The sequence below is a fragment of the Sitophilus oryzae genome, unplaced genomic scaffold, assembly GCF_002938485.1.
Source record: "Sitophilus oryzae breed Bouriz unplaced genomic scaffold, Soryzae_2.0 scaffold_1442_pilon_pilon, whole genome shotgun sequence".
NCBI lineage: Eukaryota > Metazoa > Arthropoda > Insecta > Coleoptera > Curculionidae > Sitophilus > Sitophilus oryzae.
The window spans coordinates 4470412-4486611 of NW_022146107.1; the positions used below are offsets into that span (position 1 = coordinate 4470412).

At 33.6% G+C, this 16200-nt stretch overlaps 1 protein-coding gene and 1 long non-coding RNA gene across 2 annotated transcripts in view; one reads left to right on the forward strand and one right to left on the reverse strand.

The window, feature by feature from the left end:
• The window catches only part of LOC115877088 (biotin--protein ligase), a 53690-nt gene that overhangs the window by 25731 nt on the left and 11759 nt on the right, over window positions 1-16200 (forward strand). Inside the window, exons 2-10 of the mRNA XM_030893167.1 lie at window positions 134-432; window positions 620-784; window positions 2124-2277; window positions 2379-2529; window positions 5233-5417; window positions 8201-8641; window positions 13617-13758; window positions 13899-14091; window positions 15609-15742. Of these exons, the coding sequence (XP_030749027.1) occupies window positions 223-432; window positions 620-784; window positions 2124-2277; window positions 2379-2529; window positions 5233-5417; window positions 8201-8641; window positions 13617-13758; window positions 13899-14091; window positions 15609-15742 (1775 nt within the window). The 5' untranslated portion in view covers window positions 134-222. The remainder of the gene's footprint in view (window positions 1-133; window positions 433-619; window positions 785-2123; window positions 2278-2378; window positions 2530-5232; window positions 5418-8200; window positions 8642-13616; window positions 13759-13898; window positions 14092-15608; window positions 15743-16200) is intronic.
• On the reverse strand, window positions 10580-13144 carry LOC115877091. The gene is made up of 2 exons (XR_004049281.1): window positions 12552-13144; window positions 10580-10938 (listed from the first exon to the last, which is right to left on the reverse strand). It is a non-coding gene; the product is annotated as an uncharacterized LOC115877091 (long non-coding RNA).

Consider the following 16200-nt stretch of genomic DNA (forward strand, 5'->3'; position numbering starts at 1 on the left):
TGTCAACAAACTTATTATGCATAGGTTAAAAACCAACTGGAACTATATTAGTACAATATTTTTCGATAATAATCTCAATAAATACAAAATTTAAACAACAACGTTGTTGATTATTGTTTCTTTTTGTTTCTAGATGTTTGTTGGAGCCTATTTTAAGAAGATGGATAATTTTTTTCCAAGACATTTACAATAATAACCACAGGAGTTATATATAGATATACAATGATTCTTACACTGTATTACATGTACGCGACTTTCTTACAGTGGTGGAGACTTGGGTCTCTAAAAAATAAATTAAATGGCACCTTAAATGCCCAAAATGCCTTGCTTGTATGCGACGAAAAACTGATATTTGATGCAAAAAAATCAAGGAGCCTTGAAAATTTACTGTTTAGAAATGAAAATAGGTTTGGTTGTACCATAGTACCCAAGGTAAGTTCAAAAAATTGTACAGGGTGTCCCATTTTTGTGTGTTTTACAGGGTTTCTCGTTTATAATACTCTGCTACTTTTTTATGAAATTAAAAATGCTACACACAGAATTGTCTTAGTCTGATTAGTTTCTGCGAATTTTAAAACACGAAAATGGAACACCCTAAATACCTAGATATCTTTTTTAGCAAAAAATCAACTTGTCTTCGCAGTGGGTTGTATTTCCCAAGGATAATAGATACCTTCCAATATATTTTAAGCATAATAGTCCAGCACTGCAGAAACCCAATATCTATATTTTGTTACAAGCCGTTTTAGATACTTACAATCAACATGAAGCAGAGATTCTACAGGTAATATTTTTTTATAGGCTTGGTGCATTCTCCGCCGGTGCTGCCACCATCGGAGAATATCGTAAACAACCGGCATATACAAACACAGATTATAATCTTTGTTTTTTCTTTATTGTTTTTCGTGGTTCCAATTATCGGAATCGGGCACTAGTTAGGTGACTAGTTTGCGCACATAGCACGCCCATTTATGGCCTCTAAAATTGTGCACAGCGCCTGACCGGCACAGTTATTAGAGAGATATCGGAAAACCGAATAGCGTCATCCAGTATTTACGCGTACCTTATCATGGTTACGATATGCGCGAGTCAACCCCGCTAATAACGTTACCGCCTGACGTAATTTGCGGATCAATTACACCAAGCGCTCTTTCTAAATAGCCTCTGATAACGTTTAAAAATTGCTTAAATGGGCATGTGCGGGTATTTGACAACCGGAGCCGGCCGGCGAGATCTTTTATTTTAGGTTATGTTTGAATTGTTTTGAATTATTGCTTTGGTTTTATTAGGTAATTTGATATTTAAGTAGCTGGGATTAGTTTTAATTAAGTAAATATGGCTCAAAATATGTGGATTCCACCTCTTCCAATACTAAAGAACCTATAAAGAGTCTTAGGTTTACAGCAGATGACGACTTAGCCCTTCTAAGAGAATTTGTTGTTTGTTGCCCTAAACCCACTGGCAGACGTTAAACAATAAAGCACTAAAATACCTAGTAAACAAAACAATTTCAAAGTTTTAAATTCAAAGTTAGGTTAAGTTTAAATAGCAGCGACGCGATCAGAATTCTTTCCGATCCGATAACTATAAATGAAGAGAGTTAATACCACCTCACGTAAAGGAAATAATACCTGGCCTTATTAACGGCCATGCACGCTATTCGGTTTAGCGATATCTCTCTATTACGCTGTTTATTGTTATTTTACGCGAGTTTATTTTTGCGCACAGGAAATTTGACTCGTTTGCACATCGTCATAAAAAAACAATTTTCGTACCACGAATTAGGGACAAGATTTTTATCTGTATACTTATAGGATACCTAATCTGTGATACAAATACACTGATTTAAATAGCGAGGATACCCTGAGTCCCCTGAGTGTTTTGTAATTTCAATAACTACACTATTAAAAACTAAAATACTTATGACTTTAATATTATTTCAATGTGATTAACATTGGAACCTAACCTAACCTAACAAACTTCTAATTTCTGCCGTATCGAACGCTGCGGTCAGAATTTTTAAAATCAACCTGAAATACACCAAGGCTATACAGGGTGTAACAAGGACTCACCCCTTAATGAAGCCTTTATTTAATTTTGTTAATTTTTTTTCTCTGTTACAGTTGGAGAATTTTGGAGAATTCGTTGCATGGAAAATAACGGATCATTTCGAAGCCATTTTGAGAAGTGACATGGATAAGTTGACGAAATTAGTGCACTGCTTTTCACAAACCGACTGTGATATAAACCATGAATTGCAGCTTTTAAAATTTGAAAGTACGTACTAGCTAATCTTGAAGACTTAAGTTCTATTGTATAATCAGTGTTAATTTTCATAAATAAATGTAATGAATCATTAAATGTGTATTTTGTTTTAGCTGTCGATGTTGAGGGAAAGGCCAAAAAGATAAAATATGTCAGAAAGTTTTCAAAAGAGAGTACCTTAAAGTACTCCCTAGCCCCTATACACTGGCGAAAATTTGTTACGGATCTTAAAGAAGTGTACTCAAAAATAAGAGATGCCACTAAGTAAGTACCGCATTTACAATCAGTATAATTACGAGATATGGCGCTTCAAGGTCAACTTATACCGTATGATCGAATAAAAACGGCGTCCAGTTGGCTTAGAAATGACGATCATTGACATTCCCACATATAATTCTTCTTCTTCGTCTTCTTCCTTCTTCATACTAGGCGAATCGCCTGTTTGGTTTCGTCGTCTCTACCGGTTAGACTGACAAGTTGTCGCTCCATCGTTTTCGTGGACGTCCTAAGCTTCTGCGACCTAGCGGTGATTTGTCGCGTGCAACTCTCACTATCCCTCTGTTGTTCATTCTGCTGATATGCTCGTTCCATTCTTCCTTTCTGCTGAGTACCCACTCATTTACATTTTCCATCTTGCACGCTCTTCTTATGCTTTCATTTCTCTCCCTGTCCAGAAGCGTCTTTCCAGCTATTCTGCGTAGTACTCTCATTTCGATTGTTTCTAGTAGTTGTTTAGTTTTCGCTGTATCAGGTCGAGTTTCTGCAGTGTATTTCATATTGGTCGTACCGTTGCGTTGTAAATTCTCGCTTTAGTCTCCACCTCAATGTTTTTATTTCGCCATATTGTATCATTCAGGCATCCTGCTATTCTGGTTGCCTTCGTTGTCCGTTCTCGCACCTCCGCTTCTACATCACCATATCCTGAGATTTCTATGCCTAGATACTTAAACTTCATCTCTTGCTGAATAACATTGCCCTCAACTTCGAGTTTGCATCTTAGTGGTACTTTTGATGTCGTCATGCATTTAGTTTTCTGGGTCACATATAATTTTACATGTAAAATGACAGCGATCTTCATTTCATAGCCATCGCTGACACTTGTTTTTTTTCCGATCATATTGAACCTTCAATGAATGACAGTCCCCAATTTCTATATCATAATATGGCCGTATGATAAAAAAACGCCATCAAAGACGGCCGAGGAATGAAAATCGATAGTAGTTTTGGCGAGGTCAGTCTCTAGTCTCACACTAATTATAGAAAGATTAAAAAAGGATAGAATGTTCCCAGACACACAAATCTATTTTGAAAAAGTTATTTTTCTCGAATTTTAAACTATACACCATTTAAGAGCTCGAACACACTGACGGCCATGTCGCACCGACCCGGCCGCTGCTACCTCTAAAACCATTAATTCAAATGATACAACGCAGACCAACGACCTGGCCTTTGGCTGGTCGTTGCCAAGAACGGTAAACTAATAGGATTGCTCATCCTCATAAGACGTACGTTCGTCTCTTCCCGCGCTTCAGCTGACAGTTGTGACGTCATTGTAGTCCTTGTCATGATCGTGTGTATTATTAGTTGTCTATGGTAAACTTATAAAAATAACAGCTGAGAAATTTTGAGTTAATTATTTTGTTAATTCTAAATGTGAAAAAGGTGTCTTTAAAGTTTTTAGAGCTATAAATTGTATAAATACGTTCATTTTGTGTTGTAGATTGTGACAAAGTGCTTACTAAGTGCCTACGATATTGTTTATTAATTATTTTAAAGCAAACTATGGAAGTACTCTAAAAAGAATGCTTGCAAAAGGTGATGTTGGGAACTGCTGTTCTTAAAAATGCATTATCCGAGTATTTAATACGATATATACAGTTAATTTTCTATACTGCATACATATAAGGTGTTTCAATAAATAAACTAAATAATAAACGCTTTGCATCCGGCAACCAATAATGCACGTGTGTGTACTATTGGTTGCCGGATAAGGACTAATAACCATGACAAGGACTACAATGACGTCACGAAGCGAGTAGTTTTCGCATGCACCTGGTGGACACTTTTGGCTGAATGAGCAGTCCTATCACGTTAACTGTTCTTGGGTCGTTATCATATTTAAAGTTTTTCTACGATCACTTATTATTTTTTTGATTAAATTAGTTTTTTTAGTTGTATTGTAGTCATGTACAACGGGAACAACTGTATTTTAAATATTATATTTAATTTAATAATTTTCAAACATGGCCCATTAGACTATATTTTTACTAATACTAATTCAATACCCTGTACTAACACAAATACCAAAAAATAGAGTTAAAAAATTAAATATTTATGTTTTTTATGTATGTAAATAAGTCATAAATAAATAATTTGTTTTCGATTCTTAGGAACAATACTACTTGGGTCCTTTATTGATATAATGTGTTTATTTATTATTTTTATATCTGATGCAACACTCTGTATATCGTGATTTGTGATTTTCGCTCGGTATGGCTTTGAAGAAAAATTCCTTTATTTAATATTAGAACATTTTAATAAGCTCATGAATAGGAACTTCGCTTTTTAGTTAACTCGGATATTTCAACATTTCTGAAAACAATATTTTCTAATCGGTAAAACGTAAAAAATCGTTAGATCTGACAGCCCTGCCGAAACTGGTCGTTCATCTGGCCGCATCTATGTACGCAATATATCCGGCCAGCCGACGGCCAGGTCGTTGCGACCTGGTCGTCAGTGAGTTCGAGCTCTAAAATTAATCTTTACTCAGTATAAAAATAAATTACAACCTTCTTAAAGCCAACTAGCAGCAATAAAAATAATGATAATAAATAATGAAGAATACGCGCCAAGTAATGACGTCTAAGACTTGACCTCGCCAAAATTATCATAGATTATCAATCCCAGTGTCTTCGACGCTGTTTTTTTTTCTCGATTTTATGGTACTTTAAATTTGTCAATTTCTAGTCCGAAAATAACAATTGATAATGGTACACCGAAACCGGAGGATTTGAAGATTGTGCCTGTGTCGGAAGTCAAACCAATAAAAAAAGATAAAAAATACATAGAAAATAAAGATAAATATACGCTGGAAGTGAACTCTTCAGATTATAGAAGGCACAAAACATCGGATAAACATAAATCAGAGAAAGGTAAAAGTATATAATATACAGAGTGTCCCATACATACGAATGCGCACTACATGAATCTCGTAAACCAGAAGAAATACAGAGATGATTAAATTAGAGAAAAGTTGCGCCTTGCTGAACCCTACAACTTCATCTTTTTAAATCTAAAAAAATCCGATTATTTCCGAAGTTTTTTGAAAAAAAAAACGAATTTTCTCTCGTTTTTATTTTTTTTTCTCATTCTATTTGAAAAGATATTACAATAAAAATTTACATTTCCTTGGCCACTTTTCTTGCTCTACATGTTGACATTGTTAGATTTTCAATGTGACATTTCGTTTCCGAGATACCCTCATCAACTTTATTTGTTTAAATACGGACCTGTTTTTTTTTATTTAATTTTATAAAAGCTTATGACCTTCCCAATACAATGATATAGCACACTTCTCAAAAAATATGTATAATAAAGAATATTTCTTGTGGAGAGGGATAAAACATAAATTTGGCTCATATTTCGAAAATGACAGCTCCTAGTGAAAAACTAGTTACGCCACTGGATTCTTCGTGTAAAACTGTACAAAACTCAGTTTTCACCTTCTTCAATAAATTGTACGATAACCGAGATATAAGGGAGTCCAAAAAAAATGCTAAAATTTCAAATTCGCCCTGTATTTCAGAAACTAAAAGGGCTAGAACAAATATTCATTTTCAGCATTTTTAGTGTTTATATATCTTATCTTTCTATCTTTGCTCATAAACGAAAATCCCCGTAAAACACACGAAAATGGGACACCCTGTACGCATTCTTATAATATATACAGGGTGTTCCATTAAGGGAGGTCACCGGCCATATCTCGGAAACTACTGGGTATAGGAAAAATAAAAAAACTGTTATTATTGGAAATTGCGCCCTCTAGCAATTTAATTTGTAACTATTGGGTAGCAGTGGATTGAGTATTTGAAAACGCTTACATTTCTCTTTCAAACAAACCTAAGTTTGCTGAAATCGGATAAGTCGTTTAGAAGATACAGAGTTTTAAATACTGAGACATTCAAGAGCTTCCCCCACCCTTATTAAGGTCGGTACGCCAATGAGCCTCAGACAGAATTTATGCGGAATTTTTCAGGTTTTCTAATGCTTTTATTAAAGTTATAGCTCAATATGAGAATTTTCGAGAAAACTTGAATTGTATTATTCACCCTACCAATTGCGCCTCTTGCGGTAAAATGCGGAACTTAAAAATAATTTCCAGGATTTTCTCATGGTCATTTTAGTCTTAAGAATTTTTTTCCTGACTTCCTATACCCAGTAGTTTCCGAGATATGGCCGGTGACCTCCCTTAATGGAACACCCTGTATATACAGAGAAGACCAGGCTACTAGTAACATAGCAAGTTGCCGGACGAATTTACGTTTACCCGTTTTGCGTTCGTACTGGAGATTCAGTGCCGGCTAGTCGGCTGGTCAGGCAGTACGCCTATTATGTCCATACACTTTGGATTTTACATAGCCCCACAAAAATAAATCATCGGGAGAAAGATCTGGTGATCTAGCGGACCACAAAATAGTTCCATATCCACTAATTAAACGGTTGGGAAAAGTATTGTTCAAATATCCTTGAACAATACGGGCATTGTGCGCAGGACAACCACATCAGCAATTTGATTACTTGAAAACGTGGGATTTTGATCCGCGGTAGCACAAATGAACACTTGCTTTAACTCCTGTTCTTCATTAATCAACACATCAAGCTTTTTGTGTTTTTGTGGGAACACGCACCCATGTGTTTCAAAATTATTAATAACTCTTGATACAGTAGGTAAAGATGGAATTGGCCTGTTTACAAAAGTTTGTGGAAAAATTGTTTGTCTATCCCGATAAGACCTATTTTGGAAATACCATTATACAATTTGAATTTTCTCACGAACTTTGTAAACATCCATTATTTTACTTAAAAAATAAATTTTACACGAGAACTGTCGGGAGAATCTATGTATTCGTTTTGGCTATTAAAACACGAATAAATACAAATTCTGAAACATTCTTATCACATATCTGCCTATTTTTATTTTATTACATTTTTTCGCCTGCTTTTTATCCGGCGGACGGCTATACGCTAATTCGTCCGGTTCTGCTTATGTTACTACTATGGTGGTCCGGTCTGTATAGATTATACCAAATAAACTTTTAGTCACGTGATTAAGCTTGACCGGCACAGCGTTGTCTACTTTTACAAATTTTCTTTTATATATTCTGTTCAAAATATTTTGAGAAACAAAAATAAATTAATTATAAATAAACAGTTATTATTTACATCAACAAAACTCACCTCCTTAACAGCACTTAAGGGACATAAAGGGCCATTGCTACCGCTTTCCCGTTAAAAATATTCTAATAAGGTTGCGATGAGTTTTTTGCAACGGCTTGTAAGTTATCTTGTACTACTTCGCATTAAAAGAGGTTCTAAAAAGAACAATGTTCGACTGCAAGGTCTGCTAGTAACAATTTTTAAGATTAAAGTATCACAAGACAGTTCATTTAAACCAAAAACTTGTAATACAAAACTAAAGTGTCAAAACGAATGTCAATGTCAGGAAATAAATGTGACAACTTGACATTTTTTGCAGCAGAGCTACCACCTGAATCCCTAACGGGAAATTTAAATTCCAGTCAGTCAGCCCGGCCCAGAATATGTCCATGGTTGGCAACAATGAATTTAAAAATCGCGCCCTCGATTACGTAACTAAAAGTTTAATTGGTATCGCCTATAGGTCACAACTTTAATAATAAAAAAATATATTTTTTAGAGAAACATGTGAAGGATAAAGAATATAAATCAAAAGATTATAGGAAACATAAAACAAAAGATGAAACCGACTCCACTAAACAACAGAAAAAAGACGAGAAGACTGAATTACAACTAGAGTCAAAAAAAGAAAGAAATAATGAAGTAGCGGAAATAAATGATAGAGAAAAGAAACTACAAAAACATACCTTAGTAAAACAAAATGATCAAAACAAAAAGCAGGAAAAATTAGAAGATTCAAAAACAGAACGCCAGGCCAGAGTTAATAATGAAGAAACTGAACCTTCTACAAGTGCAGGGGAAAAAATTCCAGAAAAATTAGCCCAGGAAAATAGAACATCTAGTAAAGAAAAGAAATTAGTACGAAGTAGTGCCACTTGTGATGATGAACCCATTGAAAACAATCAAGTTTTACATGATGAAGATATTGCAGATGATTCAGGTACATAGATCAATCATAATATGTATTGTGTCTAACATTGTTATTTGACACTTATCAAAAGTTAAAGTAAAAAAAGGAGCTTTGGCAACATTGTAACGTACAATATGGCAATAAAAAACTTAGAAATTTTGTTTAAGCGCAAACCTAAAGTATGTATGAGGATGTATTTGAGGAAAATATTTTAACTTCTATAGGGTGGCTCAAACAAGTGTGAGTGGATCGTGATTTTTTTTTAAATGGGACGCCCTGTATGTTATTGCGTTTTTGACTTACTTTTAGATCACTTTACATAATCCTAAGATATGAGTAAATATGTTTCGATAATTTCAGGGATTTTAATAAATTAATTAAAAAAATATATTTTTCCACCTTAAAAAATGATTACAAACACAAGAACTGCCATGAAATCATAACTATATTAGCTATGTACTTTAGATGGTCTATACTTAGTTTGCTGTAAATATCGTAATCTTAAACCAATACAGGGTGTTCAAAATTCTACGCCAAACTTTGTAAAATATGAAATAATTTTTCTTTGTTTTTTTTTTAATTGAACACCCTGTATATTATTTTTATTAGATGGAGAGTTAAAAAATGAACATTTTTTGTACTTAGAGTATTTCAAAATGTTTAATGGTTTCGCAGGTACACGCAGTATTATTTCATATGGCTCTTTCAACGGTAAAATACGAGAGAAAAATCATTGGATGGCTTTGATAAAAATTGACTGTGGAAAATGCTATATGAAATATAAAACCGCGAATATCTGCGAAACCGTTAAAAATTTTGAAATACTCTAAATCAAAAAAATGTTCATTTTTTAATTTTCCATCTATTGAAAAAATAATATATAGGGTGTTCCGTCAAATAAAACGAAGAAAAATTATTTTATATTTTAGAAAGTTATTTTATATTTTTACGTAGAGTTTTGAACATCCTGTATGATTTATGATTACCATATTTATAGCTAAGTAAGTACAGTCCATCTAAAGTAAATACACCTAATATAGTTTTGCTGTGAGGACAGTTCTTGTAGATATTTTTGATAATTTTTTTAAGAAAGGTTCAATAATATTAATTTTTTATTTTTTTATTAATATCTCTGAAACTATCGAAACATATTAACTCATATCTTAGGGTTATGTAACGTGGTCTGAAAGGAAGCCAAAAATGCAATAATATACAGGGTGTTCCCCCAAAAAAATCATCCCGATCCACTCGCACTTTTTTGAGCCACCCTATACAAACCTACTCTGCACCATAGACTTAGAATAAAATATAGACTGAGCATCTCATTCATAAATAGCTGGAAGATGCGGACAGACAACGTCTTGTTATTGTTGTGTTATTGTTTTTGGCTCTAACGAGTGCGACACGAGCGATAGATAGGCTGTCTCCGTCGTAACGGTCGTTTCCTGACGGCTCTGCCGCCCAACGCAACACTGTCTTTTGTTTCTTCAGTGCACCTGCACTCTCCGTATCATAGGCGGGTATTTTTTAAATTTTAATGAAGCTATAATTCAATTAAAAATATATCGTATTTAAACTTTTTTATATTATTAAGATTTAGGATAAAGAAAATAGTTTAATATAAAGCAAAGTTTAGGAAAAATACGTCTTAGAGTCTAAAAACGATAAAAATAATAAAGTACGTGTTATAGAAGAAATTTTAATAATCGAAATTATTTAATTTTTGAAATTGATGATAAATTATTAATTTAATAAAATATTAATTTTAGTCAAACATTTACAACTCTAATATTAATCAAAACAGGATCTATTCTATAGATATAATAGAACAGAAAGAGAAAAAACTTTATAATTGTTTAATTTTTTTTTCCGGTAAAAGTGATGTCTTATTATGTAAATTAGAAAAAACAGGAATCTGTTCCATTAAAGCAAGCTTTTAGGAAGTGAATAAAATGAAAACTACATTTATTTAACTCGTTACTGTCTTTATTATAGAGTAAGTATAATAATGGTAATGGTGACTATACTTTATTCAATGGAAATATGCACCAAATTCAAACAAATATAAAAGGCATGAGTATAAACAGTATTACTACAGTAATATTGAACATTGGTTCAAAAATATTACATTAATATAATACAATATTACTGTAGGTATTACTGTCAACGTGCAAGCTTGTTTGAAGCTTGATGTATTTGTATGCGCTTGGTACATCTTGGCGTTGGAAAATGTATAGAAAATTATTAAGAAAAACTAGTACGTAATGGGGGATATCTTGATATACAGAGTGGTCGGAATTGTATTCAGGAAACTTTGGCAGCATAATCTGCAAATAAAATCAGTAAAAAAAATAGTATAAATTTATGTCCTAAAATGCTTCGTTTCAGAGATACAGAGTGTAGAAATTTCATTTTTATTTCGCTTTTTTCCAAATAATTTATGAAGAATGTATTGATTAATTCGTTTCCAAATATCTTGAGAACTATACTTGTGGCGAGTGTCAACAAGAGACCTTATTAAGTAAAAAACGTTGGAAATGTAAATTTTTCTCAGTAGTTTTATATAGATACAGACAAAAAGTATTACTCTTCAAATAACTTAAAAAATATGTAGGTGGCGCCCCCTATTAGTAAAAGTCAAATTGACATCTAAATCTAATTTTTCATGTCAAAAAACTCCCAAACGCCAATTTTCGTCCAAATATTGACGTCACTTCAGAAATTATTTGGAAAAAAATCGAAATAAAAATGAAACTTCTACACCCTGTATCTCCGAAACGAAGCATTTTAAAAACTTACAAGTTCATTTTTTTAGAAAGCCAATGCAACATTTCTGAGTTTCAAATAAAGATAAAAAACAGTAAAACATATAATAATAATATGTAAATTATTTTCTTGGATACATACATATATGGCAAATAATAACAGATTGTTTTATTAAAGATTTACGTTTTGGTTAATTCTAAAACTATCTTCAGATTATATGTGATATTACTTAAGTGATATTACATTATAAAAGAAAAAATGAAAATTATACCTTATAATCGAAAAAAAACGGCGTCAGCGATGGCTATGAAATGAAGATCGCTGTCATTTTATATGTAAAATTATATGGAGTATGTATCGATGGTTTTTTCCAAGCCAACTGGACGCCGTTTTTTTCGATCATACGGTATTACAAATTAATAATAGATTAACAGTCGAGAAAAAAAAAGAAAAAACTCTAGGTAAGTACTGGATAAATTTTAAAATGGCATATTTATTTTATCTTTGTTTAATATAAAAAAAACGAAATATCTACCTGGTTTACATAACCCTGTATAATTTGTGAAATAATAATGGACAAAAATGCAAGCGGTAAGAAAAATATTTACAAAAAATATGTACTTGTTTACATTTCTGGACCATTGTTCGTCATTTTTGTTATCATAATGGTGACCCTATCATAAAAACGTAGTTATTTCTATACCTGATGTGAAACTATAGGGAAAAAGTAATGTTTGTAAAATATTTTAGTCTTGAAAAAAAATAAGGAATGTTTGGTATTTTAAAATGTTTGGTAGCTTGTAATTTTTTCGACTTTCTCGATTGTTTATAGTTTATAATAAGCCTTAAAAATTGTTGTTTCATAATGGAATATCATTCTGGAATTCCTGTATGTTATTTTAGATTCTAAGGATGGTTTTAGAATAAAAAGAAACACATTTTTCATAAAAAAAAGCATTAAATTAACCAATGCCCAAGAAAATAATGTGTCTACTTCTTATGTACTTAATAATGTATCTACTCGTTATATTAATAACGAGGTTAGTAAGAACCTTTACGTAAATGATAAATATAAAAAATACAGATTTTCCAGGGTTTATAATTTACTAAATTATTATCTAAATAAGCGCCTTTCTACAACGCCACTGACGCCAAAATAGTAAATTTGACTTACCTGTGGAATGTTGTTCCAGGACTTAAATAGTCCAATTTCTTACAAATTTGGCACTGACGAACCATGTTTTATAGTTTTTAAATAAAAGGTAATCAAAATAAACACTAAACCGACACTACACACTAAGAAAATCGAATCCAAAAAAATACAAAATCAAAACATTCAATAAAAACAATAAAATAGCCATGGCGAAACTGTGACAACAAGGTTTTACGACACGTGCTTTACTCTACTATGGCTCTACTACGAGAGAATAAAGAATGAACAGGCGACCCGGCGATTGATGGGTGTTGCCAAATTGTAAAGAATTTGTCATTTTAAATAGTCTCCGACTTATAATTTAGTAGTATAGGGACTATTTAATACATCTTTCTACTATTAAACACTACTTTATTAAAATACAGTTTTAATATCTCAATATATGTGTATAACAACAAAAAAAATATTAATAATATTTTAGACGTGACAACATAGGCTGGAGGCGAAAGACTCAGACGGCCGAGGTCAGCTGCACCCAGGAGTAAACATGTTTACAAAAATTAATATTGGACCGCGCTTAAATGTAAATAGTGTAGTCTATATTTTATTCTAAGTCTATGCTCTGCACTTATACAAAATTCTCAAGTTTTTTATTCTAGGAGCTACAGATGCCCGACGCACTATTGCCGGACCCTTTATAGCTGTATCCTCTATAGTTTAGAGGACCTAAAATAAACTAAAAACAGTAAATAAATCAAATAATTTCAATAATATATGTCTAAGTGCCTAAGTTAATTAACAATTATCAAAGTCTTTCTTTGTTGCTTTATTGAATTAATTGTTTTTGTAAAGCGTACATTATTAATAAAAATACTCTTATCGTAGACCTTACCCAATAATTCTAACTATAAACACTATAACCTCAAGAATAACGAACCAAAGGTTTTTTTATCAGTCATGCATAATAGATTTCTTCACATTTGAAAAATGTTATAGTCTAAAAATAGATGATCCAAATCATTAAACTGTTTTTAATTTAAACCATTATTGGCATTATCGTTAATTAAATAAATTAATTTGTTTCAGTGTTTTCCCCAAGTGATTCCTGTGCAATTGACAAAGAAATTTTGAAAAAAGTAAAACCACCTAATGTCTTAGTATATGCCGATAGTGTGGTGGCTAGAGACAATGTTAAAGAGGTCTTGCACAACATTCTAAATAGAGAAAGGTATTTTTTAGTAATATTGAGTGTACAGAGTGTCCTTTTGTTTATTTTTTAAATATTTTTGTTAAATATTTATCTACCAGTCCTGAAGATATTTGCACTTATTTCAGACACACCCTATATTTTTATTTTGATGTTTGTAGGTATACAATATACGATTACCCAATCAGTGATGGTATGACTTGGAATGATACAACTGCCTTAGTCGTGGTCTGTGGATCAGTCGAGCCAAAATTAACATTTAATCTAATAAGATTTTTAGTAAGCGGTGGACAGCTTTTGTGCTTATGTAGTGATCTGCTGTATAGTGTTTTATATACGTTTACTACAGCTGAAGTAAGTTTTGTTTGGGATATAAACTAATCTTAAAATTTTCATGTTTCACATCTGTATAGGCTTGGTGCATTCTCCGCCGGTGCTGCCACCATCGGAGAATATCGTAAAAACACGGCATATACAAAGCCTATAATTATTAATAATAATTATGACTTATCACAATTTTAATTTCTTCCCCTAGGAGATGCACTTCCCCTAGGAGATGCACTTCCCCTAGGAGATGCAAGACCTTGTCGTTGGTGGGGAAGCTCCTGGTCAGGTGCTGGGGGGAATCCCCTCTAGCACTTGGCTTGGTCTAAGAAGCATCTCACTCATCGTCTTGTCCCTGACTGTAGTGTCGTGGCCAGGGAATTGCACCAAGACATATAACGATACCGGGCGGGGCTACGGACAGCCTCAACCTTGGGGCACCGGGGGCACCCCATTGTATTTTACCCCTTACTTCTACATGCGGGGCTCTGTAGAAGTGGACCGACTGTCCCTAGTGACTCATAGGAACACTATGAGATTTGGTAATAATAGTAATAAAAACATCACCAGTGAAGCTGTGGGGAAGCCCCCTAGCGACACTGGGAACAGTAACAATGAAAGTTCCAAGGGGCCAAACCCGGGGAGAACTGCAGGAGAGGTGGCTGACACTTGCGTGAGACCAACCTCCGCAAGTGGCATACGGGCTGCCGCCTTCTCCAAGGGTCGGGAGCCTACCTCCTACCTCTAGACCCAACAGGCGACACAAGCTACCGTTTCGTCTACCCGGCCTGGGTCGTAGCTCCATATACGTATTACTTTTTACAAATATACTCAGGGTTCCCTATTTAACCCCGTGTGCAATTTCTGTGCCGTAAGAAAAAGACAACATAACCCAGCTCCATATTAAAACTGCATAAGTCTATTTCACCCGGATATGGATTGAACTGCGATTGCGCCAAACTCCGATTGATTGTTGTTTTAGTTCTGTTTGTATTACTTTTTATTTGTGCGCGTAAAAGAGTGATTTTGTTTAGTTTATTGTTTCCAACTATTTTTTTATATTTTTCCAACTCCATGATAATGTGTTATAAATAATAAAAATATAAATCAAATTGAGGTTAGGGGAAATGTCAGTCAACCACTTCCCTTTAAAAACATCGACCAATGAAAACTTCTTCAGGTGAGGCATGCTCAGTTAAATGAATATCCGGGTGAAATAGACTTATGCAGAATTCCATATTGTTCTTTCACTGTTTGGGCTTCACTTTTTGGAGATTAGGCTGAGTATATTTGTAAAAAGTAATACGTATATGCGTAGCTCCTTTCGGGATTCAGTGAGGGACACGGGTCTCCGTAGGAAGCCTGGGACTGTATGATGAGTTATAACTCAAGAAAGGGGGACACAACAGATCTCTAAGGTCGCAGAGATTAACTCCCCTCCCACTTATTCTAAATTCTAAATTCTAAAATCACAATTTTAAGAGTTTATTTCAGTTGATTTGTTATAATTAATAATCCGCTAAATTATTATTTTTAAATAATTGTAGGTCAGGGAGCATGAACTAGTACGATTTTCGTACGGTAAATGGAATAACGTAAAGATGATGCATCATATATTCTGTTACCAAGCGTCGCCAGCTAAAAAACAGTTTTCTAAAGACTCGGACACGTCGAATCATAGGCATGTATAGTTCGTTTAACGACCGTTCAACGTTACGTCATTATTGTTTATCAGTCTAGATCATACGGCTCTGGTTTGTATTTTAATGCACACGATAGTACCAAAAAAACTTTTAATCGCGTGATTAAGCTTGTCCGGCACAGCGTAGTCCACTTTTACATATTTTCCTTTAATCAAAATATTTTAGGAAACTAAAATAATTATAAATATATAAACAGTTATTATTTACATCAACAAAACTCACCTCCCTAACAGCACTTAAGCTCCGCGCGCACAGAAGGGGTATCGGCGAGAGCGAGCTGCGCGAGCGGCACTACCGGTCGGAAAGTCGATTGTAGCCGCGCACTGGAGTCGCACGATCGACGGTCGAGAGTACGTCACCAGCATAAATTTGAGCATAGACGAGGAGAAATTTATTCAAATTTAGTCAAATTCATTCGGTATTTCAAAAAATTATA